This window comes from Periophthalmus magnuspinnatus, chromosome 3 (genome assembly GCF_009829125.3).
Source record: "Periophthalmus magnuspinnatus isolate fPerMag1 chromosome 3, fPerMag1.2.pri, whole genome shotgun sequence".
NCBI classification, from domain to species: domain Eukaryota; kingdom Metazoa; phylum Chordata; class Actinopteri; order Gobiiformes; family Gobiidae; genus Periophthalmus; species Periophthalmus magnuspinnatus.
This window is the reverse complement of record NC_047128.1, coordinates 15,542,555-15,568,911: the sequence shown is the minus strand read 5'-3', so window position 1 is coordinate 15,568,911 and position 26,357 is coordinate 15,542,555. Positions and strand designations below refer to the sequence as shown.

The window sequence follows — 26,357 nt, the reverse complement described above, 5'->3', positions numbered from 1 at the left end:
CGTGTGTCTGTCTCATTATTCACTTCAACCTGGTCCTAGTCTGGAGGACTAAACCAGGATTAAATCAGGACTAAACAAGATCTAATACATGACTAAAGCAGGACTAAACCAGGGCTAAACCTGGACTAAACAAGATCTAATACACTAAACCAGGACTAAACAAGATTAAACAAGATCTCATACAGGCCTAAACCAGGATATAGTATTGTGCAAATAGAAAAATAAACCCATATCCACCCTAAGAAGTCCCTGTAGTGCTTGGTGTACCCTCTGACCTCTTGGGGTCATGATACAGCGAGGACGGAGAAGGTGAAATGTAGTCACGTGACTCCTCTGCTCTAGTGAGTCAGCGCTTTGTGCACTGCGTCCTCTACTGGAGATAGGGGGGACTGCGCCCCACGTCGGTCCCGTCACACAGAATAATAAACTTCTATCGGCTTAATTAAGACAGAACCGAGTCATAAACGAGTGCTACCCATAGACTGTAAAAAATATATACAGTTCTACCTGAATCCTACCCGAGTGGAGTGAGGACCAAACCCGGATCGAGGTGCACAGATCCAGCAGTGGTGACGCACTAAATATAAAGTTTATGAAATGATAAAGCAGTTGAATCTTTTCATTGAGTCGGAGCTCTAGATAAGCCTACTTAAGGTCTACTGCAGTAGTAATAATATAGGTCATAAACGTTGTGACATTATTTTAGACTTTTGTTGTTACATCTCTGTGTCCTATTTCAGCGGGATCTGACCTGACCTGAAGTCAGACGAATAATGATTATGTGCACAAAACGCCTAAATCTTAATTGCGGCTTGTTTTTTAGATAAAATGGGCGTTTTAAATTATACAAATGATTAAATGAAAATCATTGATTGCATCTCTGCGCGCGCGTCTGTGCGTGCCGTGCGTGAGCCTGCGTCTCTTCTGCACGTGCAGCTCCACGCCCAAAATCGCGAGGCGAGAATTGGATCAGCGCACGAGCTCGGACCGGTACCAGACCCAGACCAGAGTTCAGACCGGAGTCTAGACCGGAGTCCGGATCCAGGTAAGGACCAGGTTTGGTCTTTACGCTGGTTTAACGAGGATGCGCTACGGGGGCGCGCATTCACGACCAGAACTGTGCAGGCTCTGGACCCACACCAGGCCCAAAACACGGACCCGAAACCGGGACTAAACCAGGACTAAACCAGTACTGAACCAGTACGGAACCAGGACTAAACTAGTTCTAATACAGGACTAAACCAGGGCTAATCCAAGACCAAACCAGATCTAAGACAAGACTAAACCAGGACTAAACTAGGACTAAACCAGATCTAAGACGGAACTAAACCGGGAATAAACAAGGTTCTACTATAGGACTAGACCAGTACTAAACCAGATCTAAACCAGGACTTAACCAGGACTACACAATAACCAGAACTAAACCAGGACTAAACTAAGACCTGATGAGGACTTAATCAGAAGTAAACCAAGACTAAAAACCAAGATAACTCTTAAGAAGGGCTGCAGAATTTCGCAGATGTTGAGTCCTTCACATGCGTAAATGCAGCGCACATTAGGCTCCAAACTCCACCTCATTTGAACATCTCACTCGTGGCTTCTGTTGTCGGCCAGATGCATTAGGATCAGGCCTACTTTCATGGATCTCCCATATGACTTGGTCCCAGTCTATCCTCATTTTGGCCTGGACACTGACCTCCTATGGGCACTGACACTGATCTCTTATGGGCACTGACCTCCTATGGGCACTGACCTCCTATGGGCACTGACCTCTTATGGGCACTGACCTCTTATGGGCACTGACCTTCTATGGGCACTGACCTCCCATGGGCACTGACACTGACCTCTTATGGGCACTGACCTCCGATGGGCACTGACCTCTTATGGGCACTGACCTCCCATGGGCACTGACACTGACCTCTTATGGGCACTGACCTCCCATGGGCACTGACACTGACCTCTTATGGGCACTGACCTCTTATGGGCACTGACCTCTTATGGGCACTGACCTCTTATGCGCACTGACCTCTTATGGGCACTGACCTCCTATAGGCACTGACACTGACCTCTTATGGGCACTGACCTCCTATGGACACTGACCTCTTATGGGCACTGACCTCCCATGGGCACTGACCTCTTATGCGCACTGACCTCTTATGGGCACTGACCTCTTATGGGCACTGACCTCCCATGGGCACTGACACTGACCTCTTATGGGCACTGACCTCTTATGCGCACTGACCTCCTATGGGCATTGACCTCTTATGCGCACTGAACTCTTATGGGCACTGACCTCTTATGCGCACTGACCTCTTATGTGCACTGACCTCCTATGGGCACTGACCTCTTATGCGCACTGACCTCTTATGGGCACTGACCTCCCATGGGCACTGACACTGACCTCCTATGGGCACTGACCTCTTATGCGCACTGACCTCCCATGGGCACTGACACTGACCTCTTATGGGCACTGACCTCTTATGCGCACTGACCTCTTATGTGCACTGACGTCCCATGGGCACTGACACTGACCTCTTATGTGCACTGACCTCCTATGGGCACTGACCTCTTATGCGCACTGACCTCTTATGTGCACTGACCTCCTATGGGCACTGACCTCTTATGCGCACTGACCTCTTATGGGCACTGACCTCCCATGGGCACTGACACTGACCTCCTATGGGCACTGACCTCTTATGCGCACTGACCTCCCATGGGCACTGACACTGACCTCTTATGGGCACTGACCTCTTATGCGCACTGACCTCTTATGTGCACTGACGTCCCATGGGCACTGACACTGACCTCTTATGTGCACTGACCTCCTATGGGCACTGACCTCTTATGCGCACTGACCTCTTATGTGCACTGACGTCCCATGGGCACTGACACTGACCTCCTATGGGCACTGACCTCTTATGCGCACTGACCTCCCATGGGCACTGACACTGACCTCTTATGGGCACTGACCTCTTATGCGCACTGACCTTTTATGGGCACTGACCTCTTATGGGCACTGACCTCCCATGGGCACTGACACTGACCTCTTATGGGTACTGACACTGACCTTTTATGGGCAGTAACACTGACCTACCATGGGCACTGACGCTGACCTTCTATGGACGCTCACACTGACCTCCTCAAGACACTGACTTCCTTTGAGCTCTGACCTCTGCACAGTGGTCAGAGACAGGCCGTAATCTTCTGTTGCGTCAGAACATATGATAGTCAGTCACATATTACAGGCTATTGTCATTGTGCACAGTCTGGAGGCAGAAGCACATCTGTGCTGTTTCCATGACAACAAAGGTTCACTTTTTTCAATCATTTTTGTTCCTTTTGTTTAAAGGACCCATATTGTATGATCTGTTATAATGTTTAAAAGTGTATTGTGTAACCCTGTTTGTCTCATGGCGATGTTGTCAGGAATATTCCACAGTAAGAAAATGCATGCCCTGGTGGCAGACATAGGCTAGTTATACCTCTATGGCATCACCTGATTGTCTCCATGGAGATAAATTTAATGTCACTTTCCACGTAAAGCAACATCTCCATGGAGACAAGCAGGGTGCTGACCCTCAACCACAATAATTACACAGTGCAACTTTAATCTTCTGAAATCCTTGGTTCATGTAACATCAGAACATTTGAAAGATGTTTAACCTGAGCTCAGAATTCTATGGCGGATTTGGCTTTTAAATGTCACTACAATGCCGTTTGTCCTGGTTTGTGGTTAATATCTCTCTAAGCTAATCACAGGTCCTATCCACACGAAAAGACTGACTCAAAGTTATTCTATACATTTGTGAATTTACCTTTTTTATAGACTTTTTCTTATGAGAATTCCATGTTTTAAATAGGGAAATCTGGTTCTTGTCTCTGAGTGGGAGAATGTCATAATCACATTAACATTCTAGAGCCTGAAAATCACATACTGCTATTAATACTGTTAATAGCCTGTCTGGGATTTGGGATGATGGCACCGGTATCACAGAAAGACGGACCCATGGGGCGCACATAATCCACAGACAGCTGAGGGCTCAGAGTGCAGAGCAGACGTGGCACATACCTGTTCCTAAGCACTGAACACTGAGCAGACTTAAGAAAATAGCTGCTGACTTGAAAACAACCTCTCATGACGTCACTAGGTGGTTTTGAGCTTTGGAGATGTAGGCAGACTAATAATAAAGGGTTACTCAAACATGTGCGAATGAAACAAAACACAACTCCAAGTATGTTTTTAATGATGTAACATGGCATAAACACCCAAAAGTTAATTTTGCATAATATCGGACCTTTAACTGCGCTCGTGCTGTGCTGGGGCTTAACCAATCAGCAGTGTCCGTCCCGCCCGTCAGAATGCACTTGTCCAATCAGAGCGCGGGGTTTGAGTTTTGCCGGGAGTTCTGTGCTGCGGAGAAAAGGAAGAGGAGGATCATGACGGAGGTCCGAGCTGCGGGGACACAGTTATAGCCGTAATAACGCGTTTATCTACACCCGGTTCAACCCACAAGGGCATATTACACGCTATGGGGCCGTTCTAACACATATACAAGCTCGGGGCGGTGGATTTTACCTCTGGATCGTTTTATTCTGTGTTGAACCCTGTTTCCCCCAAAGCCCCGGAGCTCCCACCGGCGGCACACAACTGCTGGACCCGCCTCGGAGCGCTTTCTTCTGCCTGTGATCAGAGCAAGCCTCGGTGTCTCAGCTGGAGCTCTCGTTTTCACTGACGTTTTATGCTTGTTTTTATTTTATTTAACCTAAATGCCGTGATATTTTATGCATCGTCACCTGGAGCTAACCTGCTAACGCCTGGAGGACTGACGCAGTTGTAGTTGAGTAATGCTTCTCTGCTGTGATTTACGGAGCGCCGCGGACTCTTTGGTACTAAATAACCGTGGATAGTATTTCTCTGACCTCCAAACACTGCACATCGGAAGGACCGGTGCAGCTGGAGCTGACCTTAAAGGCGATTTCTCCTCTTCTTCAGAGCTAACGTGCTAACAGCTGCACGGCTAACTCTGCTGTAGCCGCCACAGACTCGCACTCTCCGTGTCTCTGGAGCTGCTGTCTCGGTGTTGTGGCGGAGTAAGTTTAGTGCCCATGCTCTTGTACTACACATAATAGATTATGATCCTTGGCAATGGCCAAAACTCATTGAGAGTGGCTTGTGTTCTGTGCTAATATTTAGACCTGGTTTGGTCCCGGTTTGGTCTTCGTTTAGTTCTGATTTGGTCCTTTTTTGGTCCTGGTTTAGTCCTGGGTTCTTCTATGGAACATAAACATGTAGTTTCTTGGCCCTGTTTTACCTCTCCCTTTGTCTCTCCCTAGCCCACCACACCTCACCCCCTCACTCGCCCCGGCAGCTCATGGACCCTGGACCTCGTCAAGCAGGACCCGGAGAAGGACCTGGAGCAGGACCCGTTATGAGTGGTCTTGAGTCCAGCCTGCCACATTCAGATCCCCCCTGTCTGATCGTGGAAGATTCTCAACCTGACAGTATCGGGATAGAAGACGATCCAGAGACCAGCTACAGAGCCCTGCTGACCAAGAGACTGACCACTCTGCAGCCCCGAGACTCGAGCCCTGTGCTGGTATGAATAGGGAGGGCTTAGACTGGGGTTAGACCAGGTTATACCTGGTTTGGTCCTGGTTTGGTCCTGGTTTGGTCCTGGTTTGGTCCTGGTTTGGTCCTGACTTTGTGCTGATTTAATCTGGGTTTAGATGTGGTTTAGTCCCAGTTTGGTCCTGCTTTGGTCCTGGTTTCTTCAAATCTGGATTAGATCCAGAAGTTGTGGGTGCGATCAGGTTTGTACAACTTTATTACAACTTGACAACATGATTTAGTCCAGTTCTTATTTGTTATTTCAACCTGGTTTAGCCAAAATTAGTTTTGTATGATTTCATTCATCTGGACCTGGTTCAGACCTCAGTTTGTAAGATAGTCCTGGTTCAGACCTGCTTAAGTATTAGGACAATTTCCAGTTAAGAATAATCTGTATTTAGATAACCCAAGAACAGGACAAAAGTCTCATTTAAACATTTACTCAGTAAAACTCTACACTCAGAGACATATTGTTTAATAGAATTTTTATTTTTTCTGTGTATTTCCAGGAGGTGATTTCATCTTCCGTTGGCAGCAGGAGCCAATCACAGCCTGTGATCAATGGTGAATATGCAAATGAGCCTGTTTTTCACCATGTTGATGTCACAGCTGTTTACACTAATGAGGCATGTGTTTATGTTTGAGCAGAAATGAACCCCACTTTTGAAGAGAGTGAGATTCTGGACGTCTCTGAGAGGAAGTACGTAGTGTACCAGTAGAAAATTTTGTGATATTGTATTGTCAAAAGTTTCACAATATATCTCTTACAATATATAGAATCACAAGCTTTTTGGTAATTAATAATTGTTTGGTGCAGCAACAGCTGAAAACAGAGGGGAGTACATAGAGCATGATCCTTTGCTCTGTTTCACTGAAGATTACATTAAGAAATAACGGTTATGAAGCTCTTTTAAATTTTAAATCTATTCTTTGGATGATTGACAGAACCAAAAGCTTGACAAAGCATTTTAAAGGGGGAAAAAGTAGCATATTCACAATTTTTCCAGCCTCCACAAAATATTGCAATAAATATTGTACCACGAGGTACATATTGTGAAAATATTGTACAGAGAGAATTGTATATTATCACATCCCTATGCACTAGTATAATAGATTCATTCTCCATGTGTCCCTCAATCCAATGCAGTGAATGTAAACCGTTTTCTTACAATTATGCCTGTGTGTGTTGTGTGCAGGCGTTGCTCTGAGGAGATGGGCTCTAGAGAAGAATCTCAGTGTCTGACTCATGAAGGTCTCAACATTAAAATTTAACGTTGCATGTTTTAAATACTGTTTCTTAATGCTTTTTTGTGGCCACAGAAGGAGCCTCTCAGTTTGGTTTCTTGGAGCTGAGCCAGAGTCAGGACATTGGATCAGAACCCGTCCAGAACGAGACCAGGACTAGACCAGGTACAGCTGGGTAGGGCTAAACCATTCGGGGAAAATATCTAATGTGATTTTTTTGGACAAAGTTTACATTTTAAACAAGAACTGACAAAAAGACTGAAATCTGAACTGACAAACTAATGCAAGAATCTAATTTTAGAACATGTTTGTGCAGATCTAAACTACAGGGTTAGCAGTTTTTACGCAGAATAAGATGGGGTCTTTTGTTGTTTGTGGAGGAAATTATGGAACTTAAAAAACTGCAGCCTTTGTGATTAGATAATTGTGTGCATTCAAACTGCAATTTGAGTTTGATTGTCAAAGATGTGTAGAAATGTAGAAAGACAGTTTGAGCTGAACTGAGCTAGGATCCACCTGATGACATTAGGAGGTGGATCAGAGTGAGCTGTGTGTCCTGTGTTTCAGATGAGTCCAGTGGGTCTCTGGGCCCCAAGACTTCTCCTAAAACTCGGATATCTGTGGAGGCCCTCCTTCACTCTCAAGTCCAGGACAAGAAGAACCAGGACCAAGAGGAGATGATGTCTTCTCAGGAGGACCTCTTTGATAAAGCAGGTCACAACATTTAATATTATTATTATTATCATTATTATTATTATTTTTTATTAAAGTTCAATACTCATTTATTTTTTATTCTTACCTGTATATAACTAATTATTTTATATGTATTAAGTATTAGTTTATATAACAGGGACAATGTACATTAATAAACATTTCTATAAATATACCAGAATTGGCCAGAGAGGCTATTTTTCATCTGTAGTCCTTGGACAAATGGTAAAAAGTCCTTAAAAGCGAAGGCAATATTAGAATATATAGATACATACAGATATACAATAAAATACATTGCTAAAAACATTACAAAGCATTTCTGCCACTCAGTTTCCCGTGACTGCCCCCTAGTGTTTCCAACAGCAGCAGATCTTACATGGACCACATTTAAACATTCTTTTAATCATAGTTTGACCCAGTGATGAAGACTGGTCTGTCTACCTTTGCTGTAGACTTATGTGTTGGAGCTTTAAGCTGAACAGCTTTTATTAAATCTTTAAAGTTAATATTTAATTAAAGCCCCACTGTGTGACATGTCTAGTGGTGTACATGTCGCCTGCTTGTCTCCATGGAGATATATAAGCGATACGTTGGAACTGTCTTGGAAATAAGACTCCTTTTTCAGGCTCTGGTGAATGTTGAAGCAATAGACAAGAGTTTTATTTCTTGCAAGAAATAGGTCCGACAGCATCTCCCCCTTATGTCAGACCCCAAATGCTGGAAAGCACCCAGTTTATATAGGTTGGGATGACCAGAGGACATACATTTCAAAGTAAGCATGTGACACTCCCATTGAGGGGTGGTCAGTCCAGCTCCTGGAGACATTCGGGAGCCGGTTCCCCTCAGGAGGTAACATTTGGAGTAGAGACAATACAAGGTGTGAAGTAGCATGTGGAGTAGAAACAATACGAGATGTGGAACACTTCAGGGGAGGGAGTGTGGTACTTCTGCTGAGGTGTGGTCAGACCAGCTCCTGAAGACATTCATGAGCTGGGTCCCCTCAGGGGGTCAATAGGGAGGGATTGAAAGCCGACTGTATGGTCTGGTTGCATCTACTTTCACTTGCATTACAACACATCCTAACAAGTCTAGCCACCAAAAGGGAACAAAAGGGTTGACATGAGAAAGGTTTTTCTAACACTGTCTTTGACGACCAAACCAAATTAGTTTTAGTTACGAGACCATGTGATTTCTAAAAGGTAAAATAATGACACAATATTTAAATTTCCATTACAGAACTTTCCAAGTAAAGTGACATTTCATTTCTTTTTTGTGTTCAAAGACACAAGCAGATGGTGTACACTCTCCCAGGTCAAAATACGTGTTGAGTCTGTGGAGAGGCGAAACCGCTCACAATAAAAATGTTTTTCGAGCATTAAAATGAATTAAATAACGTTTTAATTTTAGTTGGAATTTTTGCTGACGTTGTTCTATGTTTTAATGATGTACAGTATATAAATGTTTTCTTGCGTGTTGCTTTTGGGGGCCACAGACCCAGCTCAGCACAGCTCCACTCCCTCTCGCTCTCTGGCTCTGCTGCAGCTGTCGGGATGTGTTCAGGGGACGCTCGTGCACAACAGCCTTTCACAGTAAGACCCTATCACTATGCGTGTGCATGTATGAGCGTGCATGTGTGCACGCACATGTATGTTACAGATGTGTTATTAACCCTTTGTGTTCTCCTGCAGAGGCTCTGTGGACTTTGTGGCTCCGACTCCAGATAACTTCACTCCAGTGATCATCCCAAGCTCCCCCACAGATCTGCCCTCACATGGTACACACCTGCCCCTAGGCCTGTCATGATAATTCCTATATTGACTTATCATTCAATTGCTGAGTTTCAGATGACATCACAACATTCCGTAGGCCAATCGTTTTTATTACAGATGGGGCCAGTTAAAATGAGTATTGTTCAAATGCAGATTTGTGTTGTTATACAGCAAGTTTTTGGGTTTAGGCACTAATAAGGACTATCCTGCTTTGTATCAGGGAAATAAAGTAGTTTAATATTATTGTTTATCTTTATTTTTCTCCGTTTTAACTGTAACTTTATTTTTTAGTTAACCAGAAATGGTACAGAAATGTTCACAGTACTTTGTTTTAACTGTCGATAAATCCACTCACTTTTACAGGTGATGACCCAATGGACAGCTCCCTTCCTCCCACTGGCCAATCAGAGCGCAGAGACAGTGGCCCTGCCTCCTCCACACCTGTGTCCCAGAACACACCTGGGTTTGAGCTGGAGCGCCCCCTATCTGTGCCATCGCAGCCTGACTTCTCACATGTGCGTGGGTCTAAACCCTTTGGTCTATACTCAAATGGATTATACAGATTCTTCTGTCGGATCCACTCATGTGCAAAATAGTCTAAAAACGACTACACTTATACACTATACTGACATCAGAGTGCTATATTTCATTCAGTTCAAAAGGACAACTGTCCAAGCAATCGAATCTGAAAACCTGGACTGTGCTTTGGCAGTTTGATGCAAGCATGCAAGAATTATTAAAGCCCTACAGAGTAACTTCTACTTAGAGACAGTAGAAAGTAAAAGCATATATTTTCATTATCAATTTTTTTGATGTTCTAAAGACCTTTAAATGGAGTAATGCAAGTGACGTGGTGTTACAAAAAGTTATGTTGCGTGGCTTGAATCATACGACTGTGGCATGCCAGGTTAATAGTGTTGATAATGGCAGTTCAAATACAGTAATACCATTGTTGCTACCACTACTTCTAATACTTGTACTACTACTATTTTGTTACTACTACTATTACTACTAATGCCACTACTGCTGCTACGACTGCTTCTACTACTCCCACTTCTACTATTTCAACTCCTACTACTTTTAAAAATATATATATATATTTATATTTCTAATTTTAGGACGTGTTTGTACCAACACAAAGCCAAGACAACACATCTCATTCCTCTGCACCCTCCAAACCCTCTGCTCCTGCTTCCTCCTCTGCTCCCGCTCCCTCTTCTGCACCAGGAGGCTTCTCTCAGTCCTCCTTAAACTTGTGCATCAACACAGAAGTGCAGGAGGAAGACGAGGAAGCCACACAGATCGAGCCGATGGATGAAGAAACAACTCCACAGAAACCTGCTTCAAACTCACAAAACTCCCAGAAGCCCTCCACTCACAGTCAAAACAGTGCTCAAAAAAACAGTGACCCAGATCAGGCAGAGAAGAGTCAAAGTAGCATCATCCGGTTAAGCCAAGAAGCGAAAAGCCAACAAGAAAAGCCAAAACAAAGACCAAAATCGAACCCCAACAGCCAGGAATGTCAGATGCTGAATGTAAATGAAAAGAGTGCAACCAATACGAGTCAAGGTAGTGCTAAAGCTAACAGCCAACCTACCCCAGAGTCTGCTGCAGGGTCCCTGATCAAAGTTTTGAATGTAGATTGTGAGAAAACTGCAAGAAATGTAAGCCTAGTCAGTACTAAAGCGAACAGCCAGCCTACCGGATCTGTGGTCAAAGAATTTAACGTAGATTATGAAAAAATTACGAAAAGTTTAAGCCAATGCAGGACTAAAGCTAACGGCCAACCTACCAAATCCGTAACAGACATGATTGTAAATGAAGCAGTGTTAGATCAGCCCCAGGCTAAACTAAAGAATGTAGATCATAACCAAAAGAGTCAAGGTAGCACTAAAGCTAACAGCCAAACTATCGGATCCGTAGAGGAGATAGTCATAGCATCCCAGAGTCAAAGGTCAAATGGAAATGGTAAACTTTCACCTCAGAAGATGAGTGGAAGCCCGAGTAAAAATCAGATCACTGAAGAAGCAGAAGAAACTGAGAAGGGGGAGACTTTTGGCCTGGTGCTGTCTCAGAGTGAGATGTTGACTCACGGAGGAGGAGGTGGTGATGGAGGAGAAAAAATGGTCTCAGATAGAAAAGACAAGAGAGAGGCATCTGGAGGGAAGAGTTTGGATAGCTCTGGAGGTGAGGAAAACAAAGAGATATGGTTTTATAACAAATCAGGAATTGATACTTTGCAGTGACGTTATGCTGGGGGTGTTCTACATGTATGTCTATGGCGGAATGTTCAGCAGTTATCATGGTGACACAATGCCCACATTAACAAACAGCCAAAAACATTTTAAAATCTGAACAGCACATTTTCAGGAACCTGTGATCAGTGAGCGACTAACTGAAAAACTGATGGCTAATGCTAGTTAGTTAGTTTAACAAGTTGCTCTCAAATAACATTACAAAGTATCAATACAACTCTATGGGAGATTCACTGTTTTTGAAAGAAATCTTCAAACTTCAGATCCACATATATGTACAAACTTTTAAAAACACAAGTTTGTGGAACAAACAAATAATGATAAAAGTATTCTGTTAAATATACTTTTTGGAGCTTTCTACCATGTTGCAACATTTCTTCATGAAAAACATGACTGAAGAGGTTTTAGATTTCATCCATGCATGTTTGAGTAATTTAGCTGCCTGGCCCTAACCTTAAGACCCCATGCTTCCACCACAAACCCCCCCCCCCCCCCCCCCCGTCCCTCTGCTCAGCAGAACAATCCATTGTTTTGAGTGAATATAGCATTTTAAAAAATATATAAGGTAACCTGGTGATCTAAATGTGTGTTAGCAGTTAATACCCTATAGAAATGTCACTCTGTAGTTTAACCATTTATGTGAGCTAACCTGTATTAACCTGCTGCATCACTTCCATTTAGACATTTCCTTCCACTTCACGCTGCCTAAAGAGGGTGAGCTGATTGGTCCGTCAGTCAGTGCCACACCCCCTCAGATCAGCCAATTAAAGCAGTCGCTCAGACACAGCACACCCATTGGTCAGTTTTACTCATATCTTTGTGAATAGTAAATATTAAATCCTAACCGAATTTCTCTCTCCAAATGCAGAGATGAACTTGCTCTCTCAGAACTCCGACGTCTCTGCAGGAAGTGACATCATGGCAGAGGGCAGTGATGTTACAGTAGAAGGGGCTGATGGGAAACTAAGTCTGAGGATGAAGCCGGCGACTCCAGTGGAAGAGGGCAGCAGCGAGCGCTTCAGTCTGCAGAGTCAGTGCATTACAGTATCTCATTATAGGCATGTTTTAGCCTCGTTTTAGCCTCATATACAGAGCCTGGCACAGACACACAGAGTAGTCTGGATGCACTGTGCTGTAACATGGTGACTGTAATCATAAAGATTTTCAAGTCAGCCACACGGGCACTATCTTAACTATTTAGAATAACGGACTTTGAGTACACTTAAAAGTTAAGATACTTTATTGTGCCTGTAGGGAAATTTGTCTTTTGTGTTTGGCCCAGCCATGAATGTTGCTGGAGTATCTCCTCATGAGCAGTGAGCGCCTGGGGACCCATCTCCAGATCTTGAGCTAGTCTTGGTCATGACTACCTTAGCTGGAGGATTTGACTTACTGTATGCACAGTAGGTCAAATCTTCCAGCTAAGGTTTTGAGTTGATGGGGGAAACGGATTATTTACTTCGATTAATCAAGTAATGTATTAATATTTTACCTTCTATGAGCATTTGTTGCTGTGCAGGCTCCGTGTGGAAACCAGCGCCCCGCAGAAACACTCTCTTCATTGGTTCCCTGCGCTCCATGCACTTCAGTTTCATGCGGTTTTAACTAATTATAATTTTTTTTAAATGAATTATTGAGGTAATAAAATAAGAAGCTTTTTAGTAATCAAAATACTCAATTTACCCAATTAAGGGTTTCAGCCCTAAACAAAACATTCTTGCTGTGAAGCGCAAGTGCTACTCAGCTACTGTGACGAGAAACTGACCCCTCCCCTGCTGACCAATGAGTGTGTCTAACTGTGATCCGCTGTGTAGGACATACAGAGAATCTGGCTACACCAGGCTGTAGTTTCACTGTGTGGTGAAAAGACTTTAGAGTTTATTCTGTGTTATTGTGGTTTTGTGAGTCTGGAGCTGAGCAATAACGTCCTTTCTACCTCTGTCTCCTCTGACCTCCCTCCTTTGTCCCTGCCTCTGTCCCTTTCTCTGTCCCCTCTCTCCTGTCTCCTCTGTCCCTGTTTCTACCCTCTGTTCTCTCTTCAGGACCGTCCCTCGGAGAAGACGTCTCTGCTGGTCCCACGTCCAAGAGTGTGCACAGGTGAGGCTCAGACAGGTGTAAGACTTACTAAGGTGTGATGTCGTCAGATGTCTAATGTTTGTGTTAAATGTTTTCTCTCCAGTCCGTCTGTGTTCAGCCGCATCCGACAGGTGCACCGCACGCCTGCCGACAACACCTGCCCGCTCAGGTGAGGAACATAAATGCGATGTCATGTCTGTATGGTTTATTGTGTTATTAAAGTGACTGTGTCCTGTAGAAGTCCTCTGTTCACGTCAGCTCAGAGAAACACCAATCAGAGTAACAGCCTCCCCAACAGCCAATCAGACCCCTCCATGCAGGAAGTGACATCGCACGCTCACTCCTCCACAGCCAATGAAAATGGAGGAAAGAATCTGTCCCAGAATGCACCTGGAACAGCCAACAGCCTTGATAAGGTTCGATTAGAATTTAAAGTGTACTTAAGAATGTCTGCAGAGACAAGCTGTGGTCTTAGACTTTTATTGATAGACCTTATATCTTAGCTGTTGTAGAACAGTAATCATTAACTCTGATCTATTCTGCAAATCGTCTTTTCAGAAACTTTAACCATGTTATAGTTGTTTCCTTCTCATTGACCCTCTGAACTTGTATTTAGAATGAGTCATGTATGTTTGAGTAATCTTAAATTCTCCTGTATTCAAGAATTCTGATACATGTAGAGTTGTGTAGTCATTTTGGTATAAATAAAAAAAAATCCTCTGCTCGCTAGTGTGCTCTGCAGCCATCCATAGGAGGGCCAACAGCATGCGATGCTTTGTTGTGATGGAGTTTATGGCGATGGATATTGTAATTTAAAATGATCATAATGACGGGTGTCATAGATTAAAACTATATAGCAGACAAAAGCACAATATGTCTGCTTTAAGTATTTAATAGAAGTTGGAAATGACATCTGTTATTATCAGGTTAGACTTAAGTGAAAACGGTGTTTTTAATGTGTTGTGTTCAGACTGACCCAGAGACCCCGCTCCCACGCAGAACAGGCCCTGCCCACCGCCGACATGTGCGCACCATCCAGGAAGTTCGCACAACGGTCACACGCATCATCACTGACGTGTACTACGAAGACGGCAAAGAGGTGGACCGGACCGTGACCCAGGTGAGACCTGGTTTGGGCCTGGTTTAATACAGTGTTTCCTCTAGCTCCACAGGCTTGGCGTGGTGGTGCTGATATTTGAATGTCACATGACTAGTGGACTTTATACGTGTGTATTTTATTAGTTCATATTTCAGTAAAATAATAGGTCCACTCAATTATGAACAAAACCGACTCAATGCCATATTGCAGTGATTAAACCGCAATATGTGTATTTTATAGACTATTTCAAAAGACTGGGGTTCGGGCCCTTTAACTCCGACAAGTTGTGGCTGTAGTTGATGCATTATCTTTCCTTTGCGGTTAACAACACGACAAAGCAAAAGAGATTGACAGTAGCTCTAATATCTTGTTTATGTCTCATCTGTCTCAGTGCGTTGTCACATAAGTCTCTTTCTCGGTGTGTGTTTATGTGTCTGTGCGCTTGGAGACCCCCCCCTTCTTCTGGAATCTTGTGGCACACAATGACTTACAAACACTACAACAAGTCTTTGGGTGAATTTGCAGCATAATATGTGTTATTAAATGTCTTATTACTACACATTTGTTTTCAAGTTACTGATGATGTGAAATGCATTTAAATGCAGCAGGAATGGCGTTAGGTGAGTTTTACAGGGGTTATTTTCCTGTGGCGGTCAGGGTACAGTACGTTCAGTCCTGGTTCAGTCCTGGTTCAGTCCTGGTTCAGTCCTGGTTCAGTCCTGGTTCAGTCCTGGTTCAGTCCTGGTTCAGTCCTGGTTCAGTCCTGGTTCAGTCCTGTTCTCGTCTCTCTCAGGAGTCTGATGAGCCGGTGGTGCAGTTCCAGGTGATGGATGTGTCTCCTAGTCGCACTGGGAACAGCTCCGTGACCTCTGGTGACCTTGCGGACATCAGCTCCTCTATCTGCACTACAGGGACCACCTCCAGCTCCGGCACTGGGCCCACTTCCACCGAGAGGCCCAAGTTCCTCCCTCCGCCTAACAGAGGGGTCAAAACCAACAGGTAGGTCTGGCACACAGGAGGAGGGTAGGGCATCTGACACACAAGATGAGCAGAGGGAGGGCATGTGACACACAACGGGAGGGGAGGGAGGGGAGGGGAGGGAGGGCATCTGACACACAGGGTAGGCACATTGACTGTATATATGATGGACATGGTCTTGTGATTTACCTTATTTTTAATGCATGTCTTATTTTATTATAGCTTATATTTACTATTATTCAGCCGTAACACAGATTACAGGCTGAGGGCCCTTTGACCTCTGTCTGACACAGGAGTAGTGGAAGGCAGAATGTCTTTAGTTAAAGCATAATTCTTCTCTTGTTTCAGACTAAAACTTCTGATTCTAAACCTTTTAACATCACTAACACTTCCTCACAGTCTTTTTCATTTCCTTTGCTTTCTTGTTTCCTCTCCCCTCACTCTCTCCCTCACTCCCTCCCTTTTTCACATGTCCACCCCCCCCCCTCGACTTCAGGAGAGCTGGCCGCGGTGGAGGAGGAGAAGGAGGGGGCAGACAAAGGAGGAGCTCTGGGTCTGGTTCTGTCAGTCCCAGAGGTAAAGCCAGAAGAGGGCGCCCCCCGTCTCGCTCCTCCCCCCACAAGTAAGCCCAGCCCCTCTCTCCCACCTTAGCTAATAAGCCCTGCCTCTTCCTCAGGTTAGTCCTGAGGCTCTGGAATCTTTGCTCTGTCTTTAAATCTCCTCTATTTCACTAATGCACTCTTTAACAACCGTAAAGCGCAGATGGCAGATTGGACCACTCAAACACAGTTAAGATCATTATATTTAAGATTTACACAAAAATCTAAGCATTTCATATAGTCAACATAATAATTTTGGTACAAATGAAAAAAATAAAAATACATTTCTCTCTAGTGTGATGGGCATCTATCCATAGGAGGGGCTGACAGCAGCATGTGGAGCTTTTATTTAGTTGTATTAGATCAATATTGCGATTTTTAAAATGCACAAATTATAACATAACGATCCACACATGTCAAAGATTATAACTATTGAGCAGACACGAGCACAATAGGTCTGCTTTAAAATGCAGAGTTTAAGCTAATGTCCTCTTTCTCCAGAGCGCCCCCAGCAGTCTCAGACCCGGTCTCCCAGGTCTCAGACTTGGCCGGGTCTTCCCCTGATCCCCAGTCCTCTTCTGGGTCCAGCTTTGTGGGTCTTCGTGTTGTGGCAAAGTGGTCCTCAAACGGGTACTTTTACTCTGGGAGGATCATCCAGGACTTTGGAGTCCAGCCGGGCCCAGGGTCTGGGTCCAGTCCTGGGTCTGGACCAGGTGAAAACCGGTTCAGGCTCCGGTTTGACGACGGCTACGAGTGTGAACTGTGGGCCCGAGACATCCTCCTGTGCGACCCTATACCTCTGGAGACCGAAGTGACCGCTCTGAACCAGGATCAGACCTACTGCACAGGTCTGAACCAGGACTAGACCAGAACTAGACCAAGACTGAAACAGGACTGAACCAGCATCCGACCTACTGCACAGGTCTGGACTGGACCTAGATCGGGACTGGACCAGGTCTGAAGCGGGACTGGACTGGGTCCGGACCGGAAACGGGACCAAACTTACTCCACAGGTCTGAAGCAGGATAGAACCAGGTCTTAACCCGGTCCAACCCTCTGTGTCTGCAGGTGTGGTCATGGCCCATAAGCTAGAGGGCTCTGAGCTGCAGTACTGTGTGGAGAGAGGAGACCATAGGCTGTGGTTCCCCCGGAGCTCTGTGATCCTAAGTCTGGATCAAGGGAATCGCCTCAGGGACAAGCACAGTCTGGGACCCTACCAGCCCCCTCCAGCCCTGGGCAAGGCCGCTGACATCAGCCTGGGTATGTGCTCCTCCATCCAGCGAGGTACTCCTGACCAGCGTCAGGCGCAGATCTGTAAATGTGTAGTTGAAGTTCTAACAGGGGCCCTCACAGACCTCTGATCCCTGCTCTTTGCAAGCACATTGTTCTCTGTCATGGATTAACCTTCAGTTGGTATTAATTTTATTTCCACTGACTACTGACCATTTTCTCATCATAGAAGGTGTGTAAAATTGGAATATTGAATCATGAATCAATCATTTTCATGAATTCTTGGTACAATGATGCACTCTTTTTAGTAGTACTTTTTTATTATTTCATTGAATCCCTGTGTTCCTGTGTCATGGACTGCATCAAAATAAAAGTTCATGTATTCCCGACTGGCCCTAGCTTTTTTGCCGCCATAGGCGAGATTTCTGATGGCGCCCTGCTGACCCTACTCGCAGTGATAAATAGTCTACAATGGGATACTGTTGGAATACCTTTTGGCATTAGTCCATTGATTAGGGGGCCTGAATAAAATTCTTCATTCATTTTGTATCAGGTAAATTAAAAATTGGGTGGTCTGGGATCTCCCCAGGACATTTTTGAACAAAACAGAAGCAATTTCTTGTAATCTGAGGTAAATTAGATCAACTAATAATTGATTTACAGTTGTTCATTTCTGTCTATTAATTATATGTTATGATTATAGGCTGCTTCTCTTCAGCTTTCAAAGGTGGCATTAGTTATTGTAAGAACACTTGTGGCACAGTTGGGACTAACCTGTATTTACACTATGCTGCATGTCACTATGAGTTAAAATGTCAGTGTTTCAGTGGAGCCCCACCCTCTGCTCCCCCCTGTGCTCTGCCCCTGCTCCAGCACCCTCAGGGCCCCCTGTCTGTGAGCTGCAGCTTCGCACTGGACTGTGGACCAAGGTCCAGGCATCAGTCCATCCTGGCCTTATGTTTTATGACCCACAGAAGTGTGGAGAGAAATGTGTCGCTCTTCGTTGCAGACTCTGTATTTGCGCTATTGACTTTATAGACATATGAATTAATCAACTGTTTGTGCTCATAACATCATAACTCTGAGAATAAGAGGCAGATTGATGAAAAATAAAGGCTGACTAAAAGTTTAGTGGACGTAGAACACCATTTCACATTCCAAACAGTTACCAGAGTTTTTGATTTGGTGCTGTCCTCTGTTAATGTTGGTTTAACTTTTGGCTTTTAGTATGTTAATGATCAGGCTTATTCAGGTGCATTCATATGTCATTGAGCACAGCACACTGGGCAGCAGCTGCCCCCTTCAGGTCATTATGTGCCCTTAGCATTTGCCTACACTGCGTAAGCCTAAAGCCGGGTCTACATGTAATATACAGCTCATAACATTCTCTGGTGTCTGAGTCATAGACACATATTTTTGTCTGTCGTGGATCTTGTGAATATTAAATGTTTGAGAGTTAGGTTATCTGCAACACACACAACTGAATATTAAATATGTTTTATGGCAGATATTCTGAATATGAAACATGTTCTTGTTTTTAATATAACATGTTTTGTCACAGATAACCTGGTGGAGGGGAAGAGGAAGCGCCGAGGGGCTCAGTCTGGTCTGGCCACGCCCACCCGATCCCCCCGAGCCCCTCGCTCCAAACCTGGTCCAAGTCCTGGTCCAAACCCTGGCTCAAAAAGGAAACTGGGCTCTGATGGGACACCTGCAGCCAAGAGGGGGCGCCGTGGAGCCGGTAAACTGGACTTTTAGAACATTTTTCAAAAGGGTTTAGATGAAATTAAGATCATAACTCATATCAAGTTAAGTTTATAGAGTTGAACTGTAGAGGTGTGTGTGTGTTGTATAACTCTGAAATTGTTTTTATCGAAAGCATTTTAATGTCTCTGCAGACAGAATAATGTTCTTTTAATAATTGACTGTTTAAAGATTTGTGTTGAGATTTTAAAGAGTAGTTTCATCATGTATTTTTTCTTCTAAAATTGTAAAATAATCAATTTTTCTGGAGATTTTAATGATTTGTGTGAATTTCTACCTCATCAATGAATTTAAACTTTAAAATGGCTGAACCTGTTTTTGTTCTTTTTATTTTTACAATCAATTACCAAACTTTGACAAAATGAAGAACTAAAGCTGGACCGAACTTGGACCGAACTTGGACCGAACTTGGACCGAACTTGGACCGAACTTGGACCGAACTTGGACCGAACTTGGACCGAACTTGGACCGAACTTGGACCGAACCTGGACTAAACCAGGACCACTGAGAACCTTTTAGTTTGCCTGTAGTGTTTGTGGCGTGTCCCTGCTGTGGTGTCTGCAGTTTGCATCTAAACTGGTAAAAACATTTCTCTAATTTTAAATTTCATAATCGTGGTGGTGGTGACACTGGTGCAGGGCTCTGGAGCCTCCATTATGCACTCCTCTTTCACTGAGTGTAGGCCTGTTGCGATAACACCTTTTGAAGCACGATATATTGCTACAGAGGAATATAATGATAAAGTTCTTTCAATAAAGTTATTCAAACAACTGACACAAAGCAGGAGTGAACTGTTTTTTAAATATAATAGTGTGTATAGTATGATGATGTTATAATTTGCCTGATCTGCAACAAATAATCAGCAGAATGAACCAATAATTAGCCACAAAAGTTTCCAGAAGTTTTTATTCAACCCTCTACAGCTCAGATTCTATCGTGTTACAACTAAAATAACAAAAATCTTCCCACTATTGCAAAGAAAATGTGACACGTTAAATACTGAGCCCCAAAATGTATTGTTCCAGCTTTCATATAATGAGCAATAAGTCGATATTGTAATTCTCGTGACAGGCCTAACTGAGTGTGGACTCAGTTTATACTTAAAGAACACATATTCTGCATGCTTTCATTGTTATTGGTTTTTACCGTAGTCTGTATGATAGAAGTGGACTGAGGAACGTCAACCACGGCATTTGGCTCCAAATGAAGCTCATCGAGGATAGCAGTTAGCAGCCAAGTTCCATATTTGGAATTCCGACAACAAGTATCATAGCAACCAAAGAGCCAATTAGGAGCAAGGCTGTTGAAGGTAACCTCTCTTCCCACCCGCACGCCTGGTTTAGCATGGAGCGGGCGCTGAACAACGGGTTTGATTAACAGTGTCACTAACGCTAGGAGGAGCGACCTCGGGAAAGGAGGCGCCTAATTGGTCTGTTATTATATTATGTTCATATCTTGATTTAGTAACAAAATTGTTTTAATCCGCTCTACTAACATTTTAAAGTCAGAATGACGAGCCTGACAGCAGCAGTTACAGAGAGAGGGGCCATGTTTTTTTTTCAATAGCAAGTGAATTGGAGTCAATGGAGCCGACTCATGCCCCTGCTCACTTCTGTTTGGAACGCGGTGGTTAGTGGGTTAGATATGTCCAGAGATTTATACAGGTTCTGGAGTAGCTTTGCTTTGACGTCCCATATTCAACACTTGCTGGTGTCATGAAAACAGTTTGGCATCAACCTGTGCTCCCTCATTTGGACCCTGTCTATGTCATGTGATGCAGAAATAACCATAACCAATTACCATTTTCAGGCTGATGTAGGCCTATAGGACCTCTCCTAATGTTTTAACTTTTATTCATATGAAGCCGTTGTTAGTGATGTGAAGGATAAATAACAGTTACAAAACACAATTGGATCTCTTGTGTAATACTTTAACTGTGTTTTAAGGAAACAAGTGCCATTTTCTGTTAACATTGGCTATCTGTAGTATCAATATTAGCATCACTGTATCCCTAGAACTCGTGAATGAAGCAAAATACAACTCCAGGTGTGAGGGAATGTTGGCTCCAGAGAATAAAGATGGAAATATTTATACTTTAAAAGACACAGAGGGGGAAAGAAAAATTATTGTCACTTTAAATATTATAAATTACACAAGTGATACAAAAGTAGAGTATTTGGTGAAATCACTCCTCATGTACAGAGTAACTGTTTGGGTCACATAACCGCTGATGTATGCATTAATAATGCATACATTCAGATACCCTCCACCTTCCTTTATCCCTTGTGTGTCAGATGCCCTCCTATCTCTGTATCCCTGTGTCAGATGCCCTCCCAGAGCCTCATGAGATCAGATCATAACTGTACTCCCTCTCCAGTTCACCAGGTAACAGCGCTCAACACCTCAGACAGTGACCCACCCCTAGTGTCATGTGACCACGCCCCTGGAGCATGTGATGCGTCATGTGACCTGACTGCCACCCATGGGCCACGCCCCCAAAACACCACGCTGTTCGAGAACTTTGTGTTCCTCTTGACATCATCATCAGAGAGAGACAGACTCAGCAACAGACAAGACAATGAAGGTGAGGAGCAGAGAGGAGCAGGGAGCAGAGGAGCAGGGATCTAATTCTTGTGTGCTGTTGTGTTTCAGAGCTGGTGCAGACCGGTCCTTATAATAAACTTTACACAGAATCTCAGCTGCAGAGTGGAGGAGGCACCGTTCTGAAGGAATTCAATCATCAGCAGGTGAGGTCGGAGAGAGGAAGGAGAGACACTTCACCAACATTGCCTCCTATAAATGTGGTTTGTTGGTGGTGGTGTGAGGGGCCGATGGTGCAAAATGGCAGCCTCATTTCTGTCAGTCAGCTCCAGGGTAGCTGGGGCTACAGCTGATACTTTGCAGTGGCATCATGCTGGGGGATTCTGCATGTATGTCTGGCGGAATGTTCAGCTGTTACATGGAGATGCATATTTAGTTTTTCTCAAACTGAAAACATATTTTCAGGAGCCTGTGATCAATACGAGCATTCATGGTCCTGTTTAAGTGTTTGATTTTCAACTTCCCTCTCTCATCTGTTATTCTTTCCTCCATCTCCACCCCCCCTCTCAGTGTGAGGCAGCATTCCAGAGCCTTCTAATTGCTGACCAGCACTGTTGTAACCGGCCGTATCTGCTGTGTGTGGTCAGTGGGGTGCCATGTGTGTCTCATCTGTGGGTCAGAGACTGCTGCCGAGAGAACACCCTCCTCAACTACAGGAACTACCTCCTACCTGCGGGAGCGGGGCCGGGGGGCGGAGTCAGGGAGTGGTCAGTGCACATCACAATATAAGCCTGCATACATAAACTCAATGACACATAGATGGTATAAAGAAGTGGACTAGGGGAGTGTGATGTCACCAACAGTGTTTGGATCCAAATGAAGGTCATCAAGGCTAGCAGTTATAGTGGCTAATCTGGAGCACTGTTGCATATTTGAAATTCCGAGTGCGAGTAGCATAGCAATCAAAGAGCCAATCGGGAGAAAATTGTTAAAGATAACGCCCCTTTTCACCTGCACCACTGGTTTGGCAGAGAGCGGGCGCAACCCCTGGGAATGAAGGCACCTGATTTGTTGTTTGATTTATTATGTTCATATCTTGATTTATGGACAAATTAGTCGAGGATACAGGTTTGGACACACGCAGGCGGGTTTCCAAATATGAAACTGGGCTCCAAATTAGCTGCTATAACTGCTCTTGTCATCCATAGCGGTTGGTTCCAGATGAAACTCATTGACATCAAACTCTCTTACTCTTCTTCTATATACAGTCTTAGTCCACTTGTATATTCATATGCTCTGACTAGCACAGGCTTCTTGAGTGTCATTATTTGTGCACTCCTGATGGTCTGATGTTCTTTTCTCTCTCTGATACCCTTCTCTTCCCACTCTCTTCTCTCTGTCTCTCACTCTTGCCCTCGCCCTCACTCTCTCTCTCCCCCTTTTCTCCCTCTTCTGCCCTCAGGCGTCCACACCGCAGTCCCTTTAAGTCCCTCAGAGTCCTGCTTTTGCTCAAAGACCAGGTTGAGTTCTGGTCTGAATTGGTTGAACTCGGAGGTGGCACTGCCCTGGTCCGGTCCCCCGAAGACCACACAGGTAAAGACCAGACCAAGCCGGGGCCATGTTTCAAATGTTTAAAGATAAAGCTACATATGCAAAGGGTGGGTTGGAATAGGATTGTCAGAACAAGTGGGTTTTGAGCAGGGATTTGAACTGATTTATGGTGTGATGGGTTCAAATGTTGAGGTCTGAAGAGCTTTTGAGTGAGGAGAGTATTAAAAGTGGAACTAAACACTAAATCCAGTTTATTTCATTACTAAACTGGGTGTTTGAATAACATCTACTGTTCCTAAGCATTTGGCAACTTTAGTGCAAAATAGATGTAGGCATTTTTGACCCAAAAGCTGCTAATTGTGTGTGTGATCTACCTCTAGTGGCCTTTGCAATTTCAAGTACTACATGACACACAGGACTATTCTGATTACAGCCAGGTGTTTCAGGTTCCCTCCTAACCCTCACTTGCCCCTTTAGTCCTCCAGACCCTGCTCCTCTTCCCCCTCACTCTCCCCTTTACTCCTCCAGACCACGCCCCTCCTCCCACTCACTCTCCCCTTTACTCCTCCAGACCACGCCCCTCCTCCCCCTCCCCTTTACTCCTCCCCCTCCCCTTTACTCCTCCAAGTACTGTCTAGTTTAGCAGCTTTGTTTGAAATCTTGTTCTGGGCAGTTTGTTTAGTTCCACCTAAAAGTGAATTGTGCCAGTAGAGTTGATACAGGACTGGGGTCATATGAGCAGTAGAAGGAGTCTGGGTTATGAATCGTGCGGCTGAGTTTTGCACCACTTGTAATTTGTGAGGTAGTCCAGTGAATTACAGTAGTCCAAATATGAGGCAACAAGTGAGCAAACCGGGTATGCAGTGCTTTGTGGAGTGAGGGACAGAGGTTTTTTGTTTTTTAAAAATGTTTAAACCCTACCTCAGAGATGTTTTTACCATAATAATAAAACTGTTCTTCTCTGTATCTCTCCCCTAGAGCTCCACACTGGCTCAGCTGATGTGTTGGTGTTGGAACCAGGTCTAGACCCGGCTCCAGTCTCTGGTTCGGACTTGCCCCAGGTCTCGGTGGACTGGATCATTGACTGTGTGGTCTGTGGAGAGACACTGGACTTCTCTGGCTCTTCGTTTGGACTGGACTTGTCCTCGTCTTCATCGTCTTAAACGAGAGCATGAAGCTGCTGTTGTAAATATTTGAATAAACCTGTTTTAAAGTGAAACAGACCTAGTGATTCTTTTGGTGATTCTTTCAGATCATAATGACAGTTTCACCCTCCTGCATCGACTGCAGCTCGTCTTGTTCTTCATCCTCCTCTGGAGCTGGTGAGCAGAGGAGTAGCGAAGAATTGTACTCGATTAATAGTTTAGAGTAACGTTACTCTTACTTAAGTAGAAGTACAAAGTAGTGGTCCAAGAAATGACTCAAGGAAGAGTGAAAAAGTATTTAAGAAAAGTATTACTCAGGTAAGAGTAACTTAAACAGTAACTGTCGGGATGTATAATTTGAAGTTAGTGTATATATTGTATATTGTGTATATATAGAGTAACATATCGTTACTCTGCAAGATATTACTCAAATAAGGGTACTGTTGCACTGTACAATATATTACTAATACTACTAGTAATTTTTAATGAAGAGCTGCTAGAAGAGTACTTTGTACTCAATTTCTTTCTCAAGTAAATATAACTGAGTACAGCTACCTCTGCTGGTAGTTGCCCTGGGGCAGATTAACAGATGTGGCTGATATTCTGCATGAAGTTTCTATACACTTGTGTCCTTTTGCAAGACTCTTTCGCCTCCTCCAATTAGTTAAAGTGTGAAAATGAGAAGAGTCAAACACCAACTGAGAATAGTGCATTTACATAGCAGGAAAAAAAATCTGATAACCAGAGTATTCAGATGACTCAATGAGAGCTGATATTGGTATGTCAGTTAAAGATGCCCTATGCAACCTTTCAGGTTGGAGTTTCGATACTAGCTTGTCTCTGTGGAGATGTTATTGCCGTGTGAAATATGAAAAACATGCATTCTTATTGTGAATGGGGTCTCCTCTCCACAGATCTGACCAGTAACTTGGCACCACAAGGCCAAATGTAATGCCATACTGTGGAATATTCTGAGCTAAGCAAAAATAACTTGATTTTTAAACATTTTCTTTGTTTTTTGTATATTTGACCTTGTCCCAATCTGCACAGGCATGACCAATCAATCAATCTTGTCCTTGTGTCTGCTCTATAGTTGTGACACTCATGGATCATTGTCATTATTTGTACAATTTGAACATCACAATATTGATCTAAAATGAATAATACATTTTTCTTTTAAAAAAAGAACCAAGCCCACGGATTTCCACATTAGAAAACTGCAATGCCCAATGGGAGCCAACATAGCTGTAAATGTCATCACAGCTGTCCATCAAAGCTGCTAATCCTGTTAAGACCTCTACAAACAAGTTCTGAAATGTCCCTGTGTGTCAGAGGTGTGCCACATGTCCTCTCTGTGGCTCCATAGGGTCATATTCTGTGTAAAAGCTGATAACCTGTAGTCTAAACCTCTATAAACTAAAATCTATGTGATTGCGGTGATTCTTGGATTAGTTTAGCTCTCCTGCTCTAAAATGTGCACTGTGTAAAGTAACCCTTGATTTTTAAAAATAAACGTCAATCTGCACAATATTTGTTTGTATTCAGCAAAAGAGACACACAGAAAGGCCTGTCACAATAACATATTTTGCAGTTTGATATAGGAGGGGGGTAGTTGAGGGGGAAAGACAGACTCTTCACCCACATTGTGTGTTGGTAGTGGTGTGAGGGGCCCATGGAGCAGTCTGCCCCAGGGAAGCTGTGACTACAACCGATACTTTCAAGTGACTGAGGGTTTTTTCATGCATATCTATGGTGGAATGTTCAGCAGTTCCCATGGTGATATACA

General features: G+C 43.9%; 2 protein-coding genes across 3 annotated transcripts in view; both read left to right on the top strand.

Moving 5' to 3' along the window:
* Positions 1-1,413: 1,413 nt before the first annotated feature.
* The window catches only part of iqgap1 (IQ motif containing GTPase activating protein 1), a 115,963-nt gene continuing 91,019 nt past the window's right edge, over positions 1,414-26,357 (top strand). Inside the window, exon 1 of the mRNA XM_055220989.1 lies at positions 1,414-1,436. The gene's annotated coding sequence lies outside the window, so the exon portion shown is untranslated. The remainder of the gene's footprint in view (positions 1,437-26,357) is intronic.
* On the top strand, positions 4,414-24,645 carry tp53bp1 (tumor protein p53 binding protein, 1). Of its 2 annotated transcripts, XM_055220992.1 has the most exons (27): positions 4,421-5,091; positions 5,335-5,597; positions 6,118-6,172; positions 6,257-6,308; positions 6,805-6,860; positions 6,929-7,018; positions 7,421-7,567; positions 9,057-9,153; positions 9,253-9,338; positions 9,697-9,848; positions 10,452-11,520; positions 12,270-12,386; positions 12,457-12,618; positions 13,631-13,685; positions 13,768-13,833; positions 13,903-14,080; positions 14,635-14,784; positions 15,557-15,762; positions 16,238-16,363; positions 16,842-17,188; positions 17,409-17,600; positions 19,132-19,311; positions 21,712-21,918; positions 21,987-22,081; positions 22,446-22,642; positions 23,338-23,468; positions 24,405-24,645. In XM_055220992.1, exons 2-27 carry the CDS (start codon positions 5,373-5,375, stop codon positions 24,587-24,589), a joined length of 4,623 nt encoding a protein of 1,540 aa, XP_055076967.1. In that variant the 5' UTR covers positions 4,421-5,091; positions 5,335-5,372; the 3' UTR covers positions 24,590-24,645. The 2 variants fall into 2 exon arrangements, with proteins under 2 accessions (XP_055076968.1, XP_055076967.1); XM_055220993.1 differs by lacking the exon at positions 16,238-16,363 and having other exon boundaries at positions 4,414-5,091.